This window comes from Raphanus sativus, chromosome 2, assembly GCF_000801105.2.
Source record: "Raphanus sativus cultivar WK10039 chromosome 2, ASM80110v3, whole genome shotgun sequence".
NCBI classification, from domain to species: Eukaryota; Viridiplantae; Streptophyta; class Magnoliopsida; order Brassicales; family Brassicaceae; genus Raphanus; species Raphanus sativus.
In genome coordinates this window covers 6,038,992-6,058,869 of record NC_079512.1, presented here as the reverse complement: position 1 = coordinate 6,058,869, position 19,878 = coordinate 6,038,992, and the positions used below count along the sequence as shown (strand labels likewise).

General features: G+C 28.4%; 2 protein-coding genes across 3 annotated transcripts; both read right to left on the bottom strand.

Annotated features, from left to right (window-relative positions):
• Window positions 1-200: 200 nt before the first annotated feature.
• On the bottom strand, window positions 201-559 carry LOC108832227 (putative defensin-like protein 263). The gene is made up of 2 exons (XM_018605723.2): window positions 489-559; window positions 201-388 (listed from the first exon to the last, which is right to left on the bottom strand). The coding sequence occupies exons 1-2, from the start codon at window positions 544-546 to the stop codon at window positions 201-203; spliced, it is 246 nt and encodes an 81-aa protein (XP_018461225.2). The 5' UTR covers window positions 547-559.
• An 88-nt stretch (window positions 560-647) lies between these two features.
• On the bottom strand, window positions 648-3,966 carry LOC108825076 (WPP domain-interacting tail-anchored protein 2). Of its 2 annotated transcripts, none has more exons than XM_056996043.1 (5): window positions 3,732-3,966; window positions 2,729-3,192; window positions 1,296-2,416; window positions 1,067-1,201; window positions 648-964 (listed from the first exon to the last, which is right to left on the bottom strand). In XM_056996043.1, exons 2-5 carry the CDS (start codon window positions 3,183-3,185, stop codon window positions 806-808), a joined length of 1,872 nt encoding a protein of 623 aa, XP_056852023.1. In that variant the 5' UTR covers window positions 3,186-3,192; window positions 3,732-3,966; the 3' UTR covers window positions 648-805. The 2 variants fall into 2 exon arrangements, with proteins under 2 accessions (XP_056852023.1, XP_056852029.1); XM_056996049.1 differs by having other exon boundaries at window positions 826-964; window positions 1,063-1,201; window positions 3,732-3,964.
• Window positions 3,967-19,878: the final 15,912 nt, after the last annotated feature.

The window sequence follows — 19,878 nt, the reverse complement described above, 5'->3', positions numbered from 1 at the left end:
TTGGAACACGAAGACATATAAGGGACTTGTTTCAGGCCTTTTGTACCCAATTATTTCAAATTCCAGTTGTATTGAATACTATCTGCAGAGATGTGTTTTCAAGAAGAAAAATAAACTGACTGCAACATTTTTATCTATACTTGAATATCTCTTGCTCCTTTATGTCTTAAAAAGTAGAAATTATTTTGGTTTCAAATCTCTTAGCACTCACAGAAACAGGTTCCAAAATTACAGTTAACAATCTTGCAGCCTTTAGGACAGTACTTGATGCATTCGTTGTCTCTACGGCAAGAGGCATTAGTCTCATAAGAGTCCATTATAGGTGCTACTGGTGGCAAGCAGTTCACTTCTTCCTTCACCATCTCTCTTGCATCACCTAGAGACGAACCTTCACAAACACACACCAAGAACTTCAATGATCAATACAAAACAAATACAAATATTATATAAAGAACTGATCATAATCTTATAGGAAAAAAGAAGCATACAAAAGACTATGACTGTGAGAGAGAACAGGAAGACAAGCTTAAGAGACATTCTCTCCATTACTAATTGCAGTCTCAAGATATTTTCTTCTTTATGTTGTTGATTGTGTAAGTGATGAGGGAGAGATATCAAACTGTCTTCTTATTATATAGAAGAAAGTAAAACAGCAACAAATATTTTGTTAATAAAGTTTTACCAAATTGAGTCAGATACTTTTTGATTACAGATTTTGTAACATTGATCATTTACAACCAAATATACAAATGGCTAATGATATTTTTCCAAGAGAAACTGAATTTTTCAAACTAATTTTTTTTTTCTAGTAACAAACGCCAAAGCAAAGAATGAAAGAAAGCACAAAAGCTAAGGCCAAAACTAGTATGCGTCTCAAGTTGCTTCCTCTTCTGATCTCAGTGTTCATGCTACTCTTTTCAGGCGCAGAGTGATCCTCTGGTTCTTTCTTTGCTCTCTCATCCTCCTGTTCAAAGAGAGCAAATAAGATTAGTACAAGAGAGAGTCAATGATCTATATTTCTGAATACTAAAGAGTACCGCGTTTTTTTCTTATGATGAATACCTGCCTGCAGACTTTCAGCAAATGCCTCTATTCCACCACCATTTCTGTTAAAAGGTAACTCTTTGTCCACAGCATAAGTTCCATTTCTTTCATATTTACTTCCCATTGAGCATTGATTCACTCTCAGCTTTTCATTTTCCTTAGCCAAAAAAAAGAGATTAATGGTTGGTTGGCTCTTGTGTGAGACCTTTGCATGTACATAGAAAATAAATATGCACATAACTAAAAAGTACCTGTTCTTGTATACGTTCCCTTTCACTGGATAGCTGCATCACCATATCCATCAAAATCTTGTTCCTCACAGTTATTTCTTGTGCATTTTTCTCCTTCTCATCGTTAGCTAGTTCCAATGATGCTTCCAAGGATTTGGTTCTTTGCCTCAAAAGGGTCACTTCTTTGTTAAGTACAGAGTTCGTTGTAGAAAGCACAACGCATTGCTCCTCAGCCGTCTCCGTTCTACTCTCAGCTTTTGAGGCTTTAGATTTCAAATCTTCTATCAAAGTCTCCATATCCCATATCGCTGAATATAACATGTTCTGCTGTTCTTGACTTGCTTCTGATGATACCTTGGAGATTTGCAATTGAACTTCTAATTCCCTGAGCTGCTTCTCCAGTGAGCTCACTTTCTTTGTCTTTTTATCATCAGCATCTTTGAGAAAATTTAGCTCCTCGGTAAGTTCAAGATCTGCAGCATCTACCTCTTTAACCCTAGCTTCTCCACTCTCAGCTCTGCTTTCAGCCTCGAAAAGGCTTTCTTTGATGGACTCATTCGCATTCTCCATCTCAGCAAGATGCAACAGAACTTCTTGTTTAGAGACACTGACACTTCTCAGCTCAATCTCGGTCTTTTCAAGCTTCTCTTCAGCTGACTTCACTTGCTCCCTTAAAGCGAGCACTTCTGAAACCATCTCTCGATTCTCTGCAATGATTCCCTCAAGCTTTTGCACCAAAAGATCTTTCCCTTCGAGCTGTAAACTGAGATCTTCAAGCTTAGCCTTAAGCTCTGACTCTCGTTGCGCTGAACCATTCTGACTAAACTGGATAACCTGAAGACGGCCAACAAGCTCCTTTGAGATACCCATAAGCACCTCTGAAGCGTTATCTGCCTCTAGAAACTGTCCCCATATAAACTCTGATGCTTCTTCCATCCGAGAAGATACCTCCTCTGTGTAGTGTAGCTTGAGCTTCAGCTCCTCTTCGTTTTGCTGGAACTCCATTAGCTTCTTCTCAAGCTCTAACTCTCTAGCCAGTGACTTCTCCAGCATCCTCAGAGCATTTTTATGCCTTAAATCCGATGGTCTCACCGCATACTTCTGCCTTAAATCTTGACCACTTCCTGACTCCTCATTTTCACCTGAAAAAATGTTTTGTCAATGATAACCAGAAGCTAAGAGATTCAATGCACAAAACACTTCAACACAACGGTATTACTCCCTCCGTTTCATATTAAGTGTTGTTTGAACTCTTCTAATTTGTTTCATAATGCACATATTAATTAAAATTTCAGCTTTGACTCTTATATTTAATATACTAATTAACAAAAATCAAACAAAATAATATATTAAATAGGAATAAAACAAAAGAAAATTACTAGTTTTTTTTAATATGTGTGCAGAAACCTTAAACAAACTTATTATGGAACGGAGAGATTATAATCAATGCTTACTTGTGCCATTTCTTATATAGTGAAGTGTTCGTCGGAGCTGGGCTAATTGCAAAGAGATCTCCGAGACTTGTCCCCTAGATTGCTTCAAGGATTCTGCAGATTCACTCAACTTGCCTTCCAAGAAGAGATAGTTTGGGTGTTTGCAAGTAGATAACTTATAAGAAGTGTCAACTATTTGGGCTTCCAGCTCATCCAAAACGTCTTCCACCTCCTTTAACTCAGACTCCAATATACCGCATAACAGATCAAACGTCAGAGCTTTCTCAAAGGAAGCTGCAGAAGAAGAATCAAGTGTTCCCACCCTTTCAAGATCATTATCCCAAGCCAAAAGGTGCATAAGAAGAACATGCAAGTTGAGCAGTTTTTCACTAGTATAAGCTGATTCCATCTCTAGCTTTGTTAGCATCCCTTCTATTGCTTGCTCCTCCTCAGTTCTACTAGACGAGGCTTCCTCCATTCTTGTCCTGGAAACACACAAGATTTCAAAAGCTTAGCTATATATATTGAAATCAAAGCGATTACATTTATGAGTTTGTGACTATCAACTTTTAAAGGTAAAGGCACAATCTTTCTAATGATGTTCAAGAACCACCGTGGCACTAGTCTCATAGACACAAGTAATAGGCAAGTCCTTCTATAATATCAAAATCAAATCATTTCATTAAATAATTACCAGAAGATTGAAGCAATCATAACAACTTAACATCCCATAACTGAAAATGTTATCCTAAAGATCAAAATGCATACTTTGGACAAAAACCATATGCAAAGAGAACTCAACTTGTCAGACAGTGTTCTGGTAAGACTCAGGCATCTAAGGAGAACACATCAATAAATGGTATTAACTTACTACCACAAAGATTCAAACTTTAACATTGAAAAATCAAAATTCAACAAAACCCAAGAGACAAAATGGTCGATTCCGTTTTTACTTGGAACACAGACAAGACAAGAATGTTCCGACAAGTCATATAGGATCTGGAAAGAGAGAGAGTAACCTTACAGATGAAACTACGCACGAGCTTTTGTCGAATAAAACAGAGAGGTTTCTCCGTCAACGAACTCGAGAGCTTGGGTGTGGGGTGTCCAAGAGGAGAGTCCGAGAATGATAATGCTGTTTAGCTAACGATTAAGAAAGCGCGCGCATGATAGTTATGAAGACTTTGGGATCGTGGGTCTTGTGCACGTTAGCCTAGGAGTTTATGTGGTGGACGTTGTAAGAGGAGCGGAGGAAACAACTTTTAGCGATTGGTTACAGCCAAAAAGGACTAAAATTGACACAAAAAAAAAACTCCTTCCCTAGTGACATAGTATATCGTTAGACAGTTTAATGTAAAATGTTTCAAAACTTTTTAAATTTTCAAAAAATTAGTTGAGCGTACATTTTTTATTTAATGTGTAGATAAAAGTGATACATTCATACTTAAGATTATTATCTCATTCATAATTAGTGATTTTTGTATTTATAATGCAAAATTTTCGTATAAATGTATAATTTATGGTTGAATGTGTTTTAATTTACTATAACCCCCACATGTAGGATGATCGCTCTAGTCCCAGATTATGACTAGCTATGTTTTTTCGGTAGATACATGCAGAAAATATATTTATAGAACTATCAATATCTTATCTCAGTGGGTTATGTCTATCAGTCTATGACTAATCTTTTTCTGTCACATTGTCACTGATAAATGAATTTTACATAAACCTTTTTACCAAAAAAGTCTGAAACAATTGCTTGGCTTGCTTGGATTCCGAAATATGACCACTACTATAGGCTTTCAAGTTAAGATTTATCTTGTAAGCATGAAATTTTTTGAATGTCTTTTTTTTTTTGCTTACAGCATTGCTACCGTGCATGTTAAGTATGACGAGTATATAAATGTGACTTGTATAGAAATTTGTGGCAAGGTTAACAAAAGGGCGGACGTGTCAAGGTTGTCTCAGATTTCAGGATAAAAAAACATGTTGTAGAGTTAATGGCTGTGATATCAAAAACATGTATGATATAGATTTATGTTTTACATCAACTCACTCTATTTGTATATGTTGAAGTGTTGGTTTATGGTAAAGAGTGATGATCCGTTTCTATGATTAGATGCATGAGAAAAACAAAACGCTCATGATTGCGGTCTTGAGATGGTCAAGATTCTCTTAAGCCTTTGCCTTTAGAGAGACAAATGTACTATCGAAAAAGATAATGCCTTAATGTTCTCTGTCACATTCGTCTCTGCAAATTAAAGAGCCTTTTTCTAATTCAAACCAAGTTAAGATTTGTAAGCCTTATGAGAAGCAGTAGCCTGAGTATGTGGTGGGTATGCCTGACAAGTATGTACGCCGTGAGGATTACAGCTAGAGGGGGGCTGAGTATACGGAATTATTTGTGTTTGTGGATGATACATTAATAACCCATAGCGAGTCTGTGGTGGGCATGTCTGAACAAGACATTGGCCGTATAGAATATAGTTTTTAATTTTTAATCATTTTATAATTGATTTATAAATAATATTATGTTATTTTAATTAGATATATGATTTTAGATATATAATGTTTAGTTTGTTTGGTTATTACTATATTGGATTGCATCTATTTGTGTCTTGATTCAACCATAGTTTTTTTTCTTAATAGATTAAAATGTTGATTAATTTATTAAAATTTCTGTTTAATTTGTTTGTTGTCTTAGATTTATAAATATTTTTTAGTGAGCTTACGTATAATTTATATATGTTATTTTTAGAATCAATAATAAAATTAAAGCAATGTGTTTATTAGTTCAAAGATTCATAAATTAATATATGGATAATCTTTGAAAACTCATCCATACATAAATAAATAATTATATATTGTTATTTCAATTAGATCTTTAATTTTGGGTGTAAACTTTTGGATTGGTCCATGTATTCATTTTGTTGGTTATTAAGTTAGATATATTCTTTTACTTTGAAATACACATATTTTATTGTAACCAAACCAATTTCAGATTAGTTGATCATTGCATGAGTTTGGATTTTCATATAAGATGTTTAAATATTTTCATTTGTATATTTGATGTTGATTTGCAAAAATTAATTAGAAAAATAAAAGAGAAGATCGATACGAAGTTGCATAAATGAACATAACCAATATATTTTGAAAGTTCGTGAATGGATATTAATATTCACAAATTAATTTTTTTTTAAATAAGTATTTTATACTCTCAGTGTATAAAACATAAATTAGATAATATTTTAATAATTTTAAACATAAAAATTCAGATTAGTTTTAGTATTATTAGTATGGGTATATTAGGCGGACTATAAAGATAAAAAATTAGATTCAAAATAAAAATACTAAAGCAAAAGGAAGTTTTAATAATGGTAAAATATAATATTTCTATTTCATTAAAATTATTTTTGTAATTATTTGATCAAAATAGGCTTGTAGTATTAAAATTTCTTTTCTAGTATATGAGATATGTTATCTTGGTTTAAATTAAATTTAAAATATTATTTAAAAACTAGAGTTACTTCATAACTGATTTTATAGAAACAATATTTTTCACTTGATTATTTACTATGTGATTCTCTCATACTCATACACGGTATAGATGTTTACAAAAGAGATAAATTATAATAACTGATTTTTTTACTTTTACATTTTTAAGGTTTTGTAATTTATAGATATATTATTTTCTTATAAAAATATGAATGGTCTGTTTATTTGGGAGAATATTGAATTATATTTATTCCTCTCAAACGAAATATAGTTGTTTCATGATTTTTAATAGGATAAAATTAAATAAATTTTTTAGTTGCATTTAGTTGGGTCCTTTATCTTAGATTTATAATATATTTCATAAAGCTATATATAATGTGATATTTGTTATTTTAAAAATAAATAAGAAAATATTAATGATTTAAATTTGCATAAGTGAACATAACTAATAATCTTTTCAAAATTCATGCACATATATGGATATTTAGAAAAACCTAGATCATAATAGTTCATTATCATACTGTTTCACTTGTTCTCTACTTTTAAGTTGTTTATAATTTATATACATAAATAGAAAATAGAAAATATTAATTTGAATAATAATTTGTTGCTGACTCTGTTCTTAGTATACTAAACTGGATAATTTCAATTATTTAATATTTGAGTATATTGAGTTTCATATATTCACCTGAAACAAACTAAAACTATTTTTTTTGTTCTAATTAGATTAAAACCAATTATTTTTCAATTAGTTTGGTTGTTATTTATTGTATAACTTGATATATGTTGATTGGGAAAGATTAATGTTTGAAAAGCTAAAGTAATGCTTGGTACGGTATTGCATAAGAGAAAAATGCCATAAGAAAAGAATGCCCAAATACAAATATTTACAGAATAACTAAATCATGAGTTAATTAATATTTTTATTCATTTGTTAATAATGTTAAATATAAGAATTATAATATTATTGGATTGGACATTTGGTTATCTATATTTAGGTGTATTGAGTTGCATTAGTTATTTCGAATTGAACCACAACTGTTTTGTAACTAATTAAGCTAAAATAAAACCAATCTTGCTGATTACATTTATTAGTTTGGTTTAGTTTTCTACTTACATTTATAAAATATATTTTTGTTAAATTTTTATAACTTGATCTATATTGTTTTGGATAAAATTAGAGTAAGTTAAAACATTGAGAGGTATGAAGTACCATAAACATATTGAACCGATAATATTTTGAAATTACTTCTTTCCATTAAGATTTAAGAATAGTGTCAATCGAAATTCAGAAGTTGGTTCCGCTTGATATACTTGATTTGGATCAATTGACAATAACAATTTTAATTTTCAATCTCGCATTTTTGAATGGTATATTTGTTTTAGGTTTGTTGTAAACTTTTTAAAAACTACAAAACTGATATTAAAGGATCGGCTTATGCTATTTAAAATATTTTACTTTTTGTAGTAATTTGATCAAAATATGTTTGTAACAAGAAATAAAAAAAAATTCTTTCTAATTCAATTTTACATTTTGAATAAAGATATAAATACTTTTATGAAAACTATGATATTAGATAATCTGTTTATACCAATATATTCATAGTAAAATATTATTTTATCTTTTGAAAACAAATATCTAGTTTTTTTTGCTATGAAATTATGTTTGTATGTGTGTGTATATGTATTTTACAACTTAAGATATTTCCTTTTTATTTTGTTGTTTTATGAAGTTATGAAAAAGAGAATTAAATTTCATTATGTTAACATATGTAATTTAGAGATATTTCTTTTTTATTATTTACGTGTTTTATAAAATTAGAAAAGGAAACTAAAACTAAAAATATATTCAAATTTTAGTTAATAAGAAATAGATTTAGTAATGAAAATTATAAATTATGTTAGTTCATCAAGGATTATCTTATAACTGATCTTTGTAAAATTAACGTGTGAATAATATGTAAAAAAAATTGACTTCTCAAATAATGTTAGATCTATTATTTGGCTAATATATGCTGTAAAGGCCAAAATTATACGTGTAAAATTAAGTTGAAAGACGGAAACAATGCAAGCCTGAAATGGGTATTACACATGTGGTGAAAACCGAAATTTGTAAACTTGTGTTTTTTTTGAGAAAAAATCAACCAACTTTTTGTATACAGCTCTCAAGGCACACAGCTGCAAATACAGAGAAACAAAACCTAAGCCTCTGTTATTTGTTAGGTTTTTGAAACAGAAGCTTTAAAACAACCTTGTAGATCAATGCTTACTTGTGTCATTTCTTATATAACCAATTGTTCTTTGGAGCTGGGCTAATTTCAGAGTGATCTCTGAGACTCGTCCCCTAGATTGCTTCAAGTTCTGTGCACATCCACCCAACCTGTCTATCATGAAGATATTCTTTACGTACTTGTAAGTAGGTAACTTAGAAGCGTCAACTATTTGGGCTTCCAACTCATCCAAAACCATGTCCACTTCTTTTAACTGAGACTCCAGTATACCGCATAATAGATCATATGCCAAAGCTTTTTCAAAGGATGCTGTCGAAGAATCATGTCTCCCCACTCCTTCAGTATCATTATCTGAATCTAAAAGGTGCATCAGAAGAATAAGCATGTTCATTAGTTTTTCACTAGTACAAACCAAATCTATGTCTATCTTTATCAAAATCTTCAGCATCCCTTCTATCGTTTGTCCCTCCATCTTGTCCTGGAACATCAAAATTTCAAAACGATTTCATTATGAGTTTGTGACTACAAATTTGTATATGCAGAGGCACTATCTTTCCAATGGATCTATTATTTACTCTTCTCTCAAGCAAGTTAAGAACCCCTCTCTCCCCCGCTACAATGGCCTTGAGTACCAATCACGGGCACTAGTCTTATAGACACAACTTACAAGTCATAGTGCAAGTCTTCTATATCAAAACCAATAATTCTTTAACTAATACCAGAACATCCAAGCAATCAAAACAACTTATTCCCAAAGTTAAAATGTTATAGAAAACATTAGTGTTATCTCAGATCAAAATGCCTACGTTGGACAATGCAAAGACAACTCAACCTGACAAGCAAGTTTCCTTGATTATATTCACTACAACAAATATTCAAAATTTAACAAACGAGAAACAAAAAAAATATAAGAAACAGAAATGGTCGTACCGTTTACTTGGAACAGACAAGACAAGACAAAGAGTTCCGAGGAGTCAAACAAGATCTGGAAAGAAATAACCTTACCGATGGGTTGTGCAAAAGATCTTTTCCAATAAACAGTTTAGGAAGCTGCTAAAACAGAGAGGTTACTCCGTCAACGAACTCGAGTTTGGGGTTTCCAACTGTCCGAGAATGATAAATTGCTAAAATGCGCGGGGTTGTGTGCAGGTCAGCGTAACGATAATAAAAGTGCGCGCATGATAGTTAGTCTACTTGGAGTTGTGGTCGTGCGCGCGTTACCTGAAGGTTTTTTTTGTGGTGGGCACTGATATATCAGCACATCTCTATTTTACACTCTGGAATAGAGTTTAAAATAAAAACGTCTACTCCGAATATAAAATAACTTACTTTTTTTTTTGTTCAACACTTTTTTTTTACACTAAAATAGAGTATAATTGGAGCAAACTCCAACTCTACTTACTCTATTTTGAGAGTAGAAAATAGAGTAAACCACTGCAAATGATTTTAGACTATGTACAATGGTTTCATGATTCAACATCCTCGTTATTTTTAACACTTCACATCATATTCTTTTTCTTACACCTCATCATTCAATTCATATTCAACTTTTAAACACTACATGGATTTTGTTTAATAAAATTCAACACCCTATTTTACTAATTAATAATTATTTTTTTCTATATCCAAATTAAATAAACCTAGTCTATATTTATATTAAATTTAAAATGATATGATTTATAATATGATTATTGATTTTAAATAACTAAAAGGATATAAAAATATAAAAAATACTTAGAAAGTGACATGTGGCATTGGTAGTCCCCACTTTCTTTTTATTCAACATGTTGAATTTTTTTAATACCAATTAATCAACATCATCAAATTTCATTTTTAACACCTTCATTGTAATGATTCAACTGTTAAATCTTTTATTCAACACATCCATTGTAGATAGCCTTCGAAGAACGGAATAAATAACATTGGTTATATAGGCCTATTCGTTTTTTATGCTAGATATTGAATCTCCATCCAAATATTCATTTAGAAACAATTTCACTATTATTTATTAGATGCAAAATCTACAATATTTAGAAATATAGATATTTGAAATTTTAAAAATGTAAAAATAGTAAAACAATATTTTCCTCAAAACCATAAAATTACTTTTCAAAAAAAACATTTTTACAAAAATTGCTGAGATCGGGTTTTCTGTTAAAACTGAAAATCATGTTTTCCATCAAAACTGTAACATTAAATTTTGCCTGCAAAACCAGAAAATATGCCAAAACTGGCAAATTTAGATTTTTTTTACCAAACTCGTAAAATCAAAAAATTCTAGTAAAACTGTAAAATCGTATTTTTTGCCAAAACTGTAAAAAAGAAGAAAATTCCAGCAATAATCTCAAAATTTCAGTTCTCATCAAAATCGTAAAATCAAATTTTCTCGGAAAGTCGCAAATTACGTTTTTCCACACCAAAAACACAAAATTGTGTTTCTCGCCAACTGTAAAATTGCATTATTCTATAACCCCGAAAATCAAGTTTTTCCACCAAAACTACAAAATTGCATTTTCCATCAAAACTGTAAAATTTTATTTTCCTGCTAAAACAAAAAAAAAATCATATTTTCTCTACAAAACCAATAAATATTGAGAATTTTATATTTTACAATATTTTCATATTTTCTACAATGATTAATAAATATTTTCTACAAAAAATCATATTTTCATATTTTCGACAAAAAATCATATTTTTCTACAATATTTTCATATTTTCATATTTTATACAAAAAATCATATTTTCATATTTTGATTACAATATTTTCATATTTTCTACAAAAAATCATATTTTCTCTACAATATTTCTACAATGATTAATAAAGAATTTTCATATTTTCATATTTTCTACAATGATTAATAAAGAATTTTACCAAGTTGGGGTTTGTGGTTTAGGGCTTGTTAGACTTCAAATGAAGTATATTTGATTTTAGGGTATAGTAGACATATTATGTAATCTACTATATTTTGATATTATTAAATTAAATTGTATTTAAATTGTATTTAAATTTTGTAGGATGAAATCATACATCAAAACTATCAAAAATGCTAAATCATATCTTAATATTACCAAAAACAATAAAGAATAAAGAACAAAATAAAATCATAGTAGACTTCTTACCACATCGGTAACAATTTAACCTATCCGGTTTTAACCAAGTTAAGTTTAGTCTTAACGTATTTAAACCAACTAAAATAAATCTACAAAAATAATGTAGTAGCCTTCCGAAAAATCTACTAGACCGGAAACAATTTAACCTGGCCAGATTTAACAAAATCAATTTAACTTAACCGAAATTTAAATTAATTTCTTTAGACCTAACTAGAAAAGTTATTCGACATATAAATACAATTGTCATTGTGATATTTGTCAGAAAAAACTAGCTTTATACCAGTTTATCTCTCGGAAAATTTTCGGGGCAATTTTTGGTGAACTTGTATTCCACCATTTGCGCCACTTACATTAATCACAACCTCTGCCACCGCTGCAATATTATCCCTCCGGTAAGGTAATAGTATTCAATTTCGTTGCAATATCCCTCCGATGAGGGATAGATTTTACATTTAGATTTAGATTTTTATTATTATTATTTAAAGCTACATATAAATGTTTAGTTGTGTCTATTTTGAAAAAAAAAATCATATTGATACAATTTTAATTAATATATTATGGTTATCAAATAGTCATTTAAGTTTTGGGATTTGTGTTTTACGAGTTAGTAGATTTCAAATGAATTTTACTTGATTTTAAGGTATTGATATTTCTTATGCAATCTACTAAAATTGAGATTACAAAAAATTAAAATAATTAGAAATTAATCTTAGTTGTGTATGAATAAGTTAACATGATTTTTTTTAAATCATATTGAATAATTTTGAAATATTATATTAAAATAACTAAAACAATAAAGAATAAATAAAAATAATGAAATTATCAAATTAAACTTCAAACAAAGTCTACTCCATAATTTTATGTTTAGTAGATTTCAAAAAACATCTAATGTATTGTAAAGTTTGATCTAGTTACAATTTTTGTCTCTTATATAAAAGAAATTTACACACTTTGTCTCTAAAATTACTTTCTTAATTAAGAATTTCTCCATTATTTAGAAACTCTCTCTATTTTATTTCTAAAAATTCTCTCAATTTTCTCTAAACTTTTTGAAATAAAAGCGTTAGTTTATTTTATTAATTTGTTCATGTCTTTCTCACAATATTATATTTTTATAGGTATTACGATTCATGGTTTTTTTATCTCTACATCTCAAAATGTGTGTTATGTTTATATTCAAATAAGGTTGTAGATTAATTTACTATTATCTAATTTTATAAATTCTATTTTTGAAGTTATTCAGATTTAAGTTATTTTCACATTTCTAAATGTACAGATTTTTGAGATTTAAAAATATTCTCACAGAGTAGACTTCTACTATAACTTACTTAAAGTTTAAGGCTAATAAACTTCAAGTGAAGTCTACTAAAACCATAAATTTAAGCAGACGTCATTATAAATCTACTAAAATATGATTTTAACTTTTTTTAATTTTATGTTTTTCTCATAATATTATTTTATTTTGTGGTTATTCTCTTCTACAGTTTTCATCCTTTTCTCCCAAAATGTAAGATTTACATATATAGATTTTTAAAATATGTATTTTTTGTTTATGTTGAGAGAAAATTATAGATTCAAAATATTTTTTTTTCATTTTACTACTATTCTATCTTATAAATTTTATTTTTAAAGTTTCCAGATTTGAAGCTATTTTCACTACAAGCCTTAACTTGTAAACATACTTCATGAGAAGTCTGCTAGAATATGATTGTATATATTTTGGTCTTATGTTTTCTCATAATCCCCTATACATTATTTGCCAAGTAATTTTGGCACATGTTCTCTCCACAATCATTTTCACCAAATAAATGTGACATGGCATGTTAGAATGATGACATGCGTAAGTTTAAATGTGACATGGATAACTACATTTAATACTTATTTTTGGCAACTTTTTTATAATATGACAATAAATTATACATCATCATTAAAGTAAATCTATTCAAATATGACAATTAAGAATATAAGAATATTTTACAAATTTCGAAATATTATTTATAATTATACAATTTTATTACTAAAAATATTTTCAAATTGATTTACAGTTTTTTTTAAATAATAAATTTTTAACCGTAATATTATTAGCTTCTTTATGTATCTAAAAATTCTAAAAATACTGTACATTTATACTTTATAATAATTAAACAATTTTTCAATTAATTTTTATTAATTTTATAAAATTAATTTAATATATTTTATCCCAAAATTGATAAAAGTCTATCTAAGATTATAATTTAAAATATATAGAGATCTATTCTTAAATATAATTTAAAATTAACAAATTTTTTATTTTGTTTTAATTTTAATGAAAATCACATGGTGCAGGAAAACACCTAGTTTATTTTATTTTGTTGGTATTCTTTTTCCATGGCTATCAAATCCTCCTCCTAAAATTTTAAGATTACATCTAAATATTTAAATGCGTACTTTTGTGTTTATATTGAAATAAATTCATAGATTCAAACTATATGTTTTTGTTTTACTATTATATTTACTTTAAAATTCTATTTTTTGAAGTTTTTCAGATTTGGATATATTTTTCAAGTTTTCTAAATATATTATTTTAGATATGAAACTTATCTGATACAAAAAAAACTTGTGATGAAGTCTAATTAAAAGTTAAGGCCTCTAAAATATATTTTTAAAAATTTTTATTTTATGTTTTTCATAATTTTATCTTATTTTTTGTATTCTCTTCTAATGCTTTTCTCTCTCAAAAATGTAAATTTTGGATCTATAAATTTTATATGTGTTTTTTAAAAAAATTAAGGTTAGTAGACTTCATCTAAATTGTGATTTTAGAAATTTTTTCTCTCATGTCTTTTTGTAATTAAATTGGCACTAACATTATTTTTTCTCTTTTACAAATTTTATTAGCAGACATCATTAGAAGACTTCATTGGCATACTTCTTTTAAGCCATCGAATTACGAATAATCAAATAAACTATAGAAGAATCTTATAAAATTTGGTTTATAATAAATTATTATTATAAAATATTTATTTATAAATTATTATTTTAAGGCATAATTCTTAAATATAACATTTACTTTTAGTTGTATTTAAAGTAGACTTCATATGAAGTTTGTGCGACTGTAGGCTTCCAATGAAATCTATTCATAGAAATTCAAACTTGAACAATTGCAAAAACTGACATTTAAAAAAAAAATATAGACTGCATATGAAGTATGCTCTTGAAAGTTAAAAAATGGGTGAATTCTGAACAATTGCAAAACATACCTCAGACATTTCTCGGAGTCTACTCGTATAAAAGCACAACTTTTTTCAAATACAGAAAACTTATAGAATTTGTAACTGCAAAAAGTAGGCCAAAAGTACACTTCATTGACAATTCACCTTAGTATATCGAATCAGAAGTCTAGTCATTGCAGATTTCATATAGAGTTTAAATTAGAAAATTCTATTAAAATTAAATTTGTGTATTATTCATTAAGTTTTCACGATTTTATTGTTTTACAATATGTGTTAACGAATTCTAGTTTGGAATGAATTTCAAAAATTAATATATTATAATTAGGGAGCTATCAAAATTCTTGTTTGATAATGTTGTTAACTAATAATTGTAGATTTCCCTGACAATCTACAAATGTAGATAGCAAATTAAATTTACTTTGTGCAGATGGAGTAAGTTTGTGTCGAAAATTCTGTTAAAAGTTTACGTCGAAAATTCTTTAGTTTTTTAATGATTTTATTGTTTTACAGTGTGTGTTAATGAATCATAATCGTTTTGAAATTTCAAAAGTCAATGTTGTATAATTATTGAACGTATCAATTTTTTTATTTGATTAGGTTGCTAACTTACGTAGAAGCCTGCTTCTTTAGATTTATTATTTGAAGTATACACTTGGGACTTATTAGAAAGTCTTTGTTATTTGCTGATCTCTTGAAATTCTTATGGAGTTTTATAAATTTTCTGGTTCTCACAAGTGTGTTAGTTATTGTTTTTGCTTAGACAAGACTTGATTAGGTTGCTAACTTACGTAGAAACCTGTTTGGACAAGACTTGGGTTCACCCCCTATCGTGAATCTTTAAATTCACCACTTCACTAATAACCAACTTTAACCAACCAAAGTACCAACTAGATTAATGATTAAAAAATATTAAATAATTTTTTTCAAAAACCAAAATAATTAAAAATGTAAATAGTGTCAATTTTAATAATGCTAATGTCACTATCTAATCCATAAACTCAAACTTTATACCCTAATTCTAAATTATAAACCCTAAATTCTAAATTATAAACCCAAACTCTATACCCTAAATCCAAATCTTAAACCCTAAACCCAAACCATAAATCATAAACCCAAAAACCTGAACTCTAAACCCAAATCTTAGGATTGGGTTTAGGGTATAGAGTTTGAGTTTATAAGTTAAAATTTAGGGTTTAGAATTTGGATATAAGGTATAGGGTTTGAGTTTAGGGATTAAATAGTAACATTAACATTATTAAATATGATATTATTTATTTTTTAAATTATTTTATCATTAATCTAGTTGACAATTTAATTGGTTATTAGGAAGTTGGTGAATTTAAAAGTTCACCATATGGAGTGAACCCAAGTCTTATCATTTTGCTTATGGTTCAATTTTTTGTTGATTAGAGTATTTTTGATAAATTTGATATCTAACAAAATTAACAATACCATACAAGCATGTGTTTCCTCACTGTTGAGGTTTAAACACATGTGCTCGACATGCCTGTTTGGTTTCGTGGGACTTAGCCATTTTGGGCTTTGGTTTCCATTGTTGGTTTAGTGTGGGTTTGATTTTTTTTTTTGAGTTTTGTTGTATAGTTTGTAGGACTCGATCTTGTTAGACCTCGACCCATTAATAAAATAACAGATACCAAAAAAAAATGTTTGAACTACTTTGAATTACATAAGAATTTATTTCAGTTTTTTTGATCGAAATACTATACCATGATCGCAAGTGTGGTTTCAAGGAAAGAAATATTGTATGGATGGTTAGTAGTTCAGTACGAACCACATGAGTGACCAACTGAGAAGTTGAAGAGTATCTTTGAATCACCCTGGTACAGAACTGGATCAAATCGATTCACCAAATCCTTTTTCACGGACACATGAATTTTCACTCCGTGAAATGCACATTGCCAAAAAAAATCATAAGAACATATCTTCCATATAAATAGGATTTTGAGCAACAAAAAAAAGACAATAAATCTCACGTTAGAGTCGACGACGACCATCTCAATTGTTAATTCTCCTGCAGCGGAGTACTGCTTCCAAAGTCAAATGATCCTGACCTTGATCTTCCACATGGTTTTGAAAGGTTTGAGATCAGTGAAACTGCTGAAAGAAGCCATTATTTTGTTTGCTTAAAAGGTATAAAGAACATCAAGAGAAGTCGTAGGTGTGATCTATTTTTGGTGGTGTAAGACCACTTTATATAGTTGAGAAGATACAAAGAGATTAGGTATCGACAATATAAATGTGACCACTATTAATTAACCTTGGGTACAAAGCAATCGAATGAAGCATTTAATTTTATTTCTCTTTGAAAGTAAAATATACAAAAATTATGGGAAAGCAATCATAAAAATTAAACAGGCGAATATTTATATTCCAAATCGTCTACTTGGATAAACGAAAAGTGAAATAATATATTACGTATATCTAATATCACGGTCTATACTAATAGTGACCACTATTAATTAACCTTGGGTAGAAATCAATCGAATAAAGCATATTTATTTCACTTTCAAGGTAAAATATACAAAAAGTATGAAAAACCGTCATAAAAATTAAAAAGGCGAATATTTAGATTCCAAATCGTCTACTTGGATCAACGAAAAGTGAAATCATATATTATGTATATCTAATATCACGGTCTATATTAATGTTTGACGCTTCTCCAAGTTATAAATATTTTTAAACCGGAAGACATATATATGTCACGGTCAAGTCTGTAAAAAAATGGTTTTTAATATGCTATCAAACTTGAAAATCTGAAAAACTCTTGAGAGAAAGCATTAATAAGAACGATTGAATATACCCTATACTTTTATTTATGATTAAAGGCGAATCGAGAAAAGTAATTCCTGTGCAAGTTGGAATGTAGTTTTACCTAGTCTAGAAATCGTTATCTATCTTTACATTATCATATAAAATAAAATATTGATACAATAAGTTCATTATTGAATACAGTAAAATGTATAAGATATTATTAGTAAAAAAAATTATATATCACTCTCTGCAATCCGGGAAAAGCAAGATTTCAAAAAATATATGATAGTGAACATGAAATATTAATTCATGGTTGTGGATATAAAATAAATAATTTTATTACTGATATTAATTCATGGTTGTGGATATAAAATAAATAATTTTATTACTGATAGTGAACATGAAATATTAGATAATAATTCAATAACAAAACGTTGTGACAAAACTAAAAACAAATCTCTAATGGGATACTTTTGATAATACTCTTCAACCCAAAAATTCTAGTTCCCACGCTTTAGTTTTCTGATCCCACAGAAACTTATTCTTCATAGAATCATCCATAAACTTGACATCCACACCATCAATACTTGCCATATTATTTTCCATCCAGACCATAAACTTTGATTTAAAATTCTCTTTCTCTGGAAATTGGCCTGAAGGTTTTTCAGTTACTGCATATGACATAAAATTGTTATATTGATCGCATTCGTCTATTTCAATCTTGCTGAAATCATCAATTTTGTTGGACGCCTGAAACATATTAACCAAATAGGTTAATTAGAAGGGAGATGTACATATCCATAAAATTCGAGGAAAAAAGAAACACAGGACAATCACGTAGACAGGAATACAAAAACGTTACATTCTTATTCCTCGATGATGACTCATGGTTACATGTGTATAATCCCTAAAGGAAAAAAAAACAAAGCGACATTCTTAAACTCATATACAATAACTTTAAAAGAGGTAAAGAAAATCAGGATAATAAATACATGTTTGATAATTGACCAAACAAATTTAAACGCTTGCATGGTTTTGAATTTGGTTGACTAAGATGCAAGACTTCTAAACGATATTTATAACGATTTACGTCTTAACCGATCGCAGAGTTTTTTATCGTAGAAGACTCTTATATATATTTCATAGTAATGATGTTAGAGCGTAAAATCACATTAAATATGTGTATTGTGAATATTGTGTATATCTTGTGACAATATACATCTATTAATGATTGAGGATTCTCCAAGTCTAGAAAATTTTCTTTGGATTTAAACTATATACTTTGGATTCATATTAAATATCATTTATTTTACTCGATATGTCTACCAAGTATCTGCGTTTAAGGATTGATAAGCATATTGATAGAAAAGCGATAATTTGTAGAGTCTTCACATTAATATAACGATTTTATTACTGAAAGTCTTCTGTATAATCCTCTATATATTAAAAGAGAAACATTACAACATTTGGTGTAGCCATGTGTCATCACCGCAATTCTTCTTAGAATCTTTAAAGTATTAAGTTGGTCCATATGAATATATAATAAGCTTTTTATTAAACTAACTATTAACTAATTATTAATGTTTTTCATTCTTTCCTTAAATAAAATTACGGAATTACCTAATGTAGCTAAAATATATATGTGACAATTAATGATTTTGAATAATAAAGATTTGATAAACAAATTAGAATATAGTGTCATTTATCATTTAAAAAAGTTAACTTATTAAAATAAATTAATAAAAAATTAGATTTTTCCGTATGTGTTATATTTTGAATTTTTAATACTAATATATATCATAGGTAGTAATCCGCGCCTTGCGCAGAATGAGGCATATATATCATTGTTTTAAGTTATATACTATGATTTTGTAAGACATAAGTATATATTTGAAGAGAAAGTGAAAAACACCGGAATCTCTGGGTTTTTAGTGGAACAATAACATTTGAAAAGTAATACCATAACTGCCTTAAATAAATAAAATATAGATATTTTTATTATATAAAAAAATTTAAGAGAAAAGAAATTGAATGTGGTTCCACCCTTTAAACACACATAATTTGTTCTAATATAAAAACCAAAATAACATAATTAATTGATACGATAAGAAATTATAGTCTAAATTTTTTTTTGAAGTTTAATCAAAATGCACGGAATTGAATCCTGAAAGTAAAAAAAATCATATCTGTTAACATATAGTAACTATATCAAATTTAAAATAATTTTATACTCACATTGATTTAAAATAATTCTTTATTTTAGGAATCTGAGGATCAAATAAAATATCCCAAAAGTCTTCAAAAGGTATTAAATTTCTGAAGCGATCTATAAAAAATTCAATTATGATCC

Bases quoted from the DNA above. Each gene is read 5' to 3' on its own strand.
- LOC108832227 (XM_018605723.2), bottom strand. From the start codon at position 546: ATGGAGAGAATGTCTCTTAAGCTTGTCTTCCTGTTCTCTCTCACAGTC. The intron at 389-488 runs GTATGCTTCTTT...GTGTTTGTGAAG, and splicing joins TCTCACAGTCATAGTCTTTT to GTTCGTCTCTAGGTGATGCA.
- LOC108825076 (XM_056996043.1), bottom strand. From the start codon at position 3,185: ATGGAGGAAGCCTCGTCTAGTAGAACTGAGGAGGAGCAAGCAATAGAA. The intron at 2,417-2,728 runs GTAAGCATTGAT...ACATTTTTTCAG, and splicing joins CTATATAAGAAATGGCACAA to GTGAAAATGAGGAGTCAGGA. The intron at 965-1,066 runs GCAGGTATTCAT...CTCTTTGAACAG, and splicing joins CATTTGCTGAAAGTCTGCAG to GAGGATGAGAGAGCAAAGAA.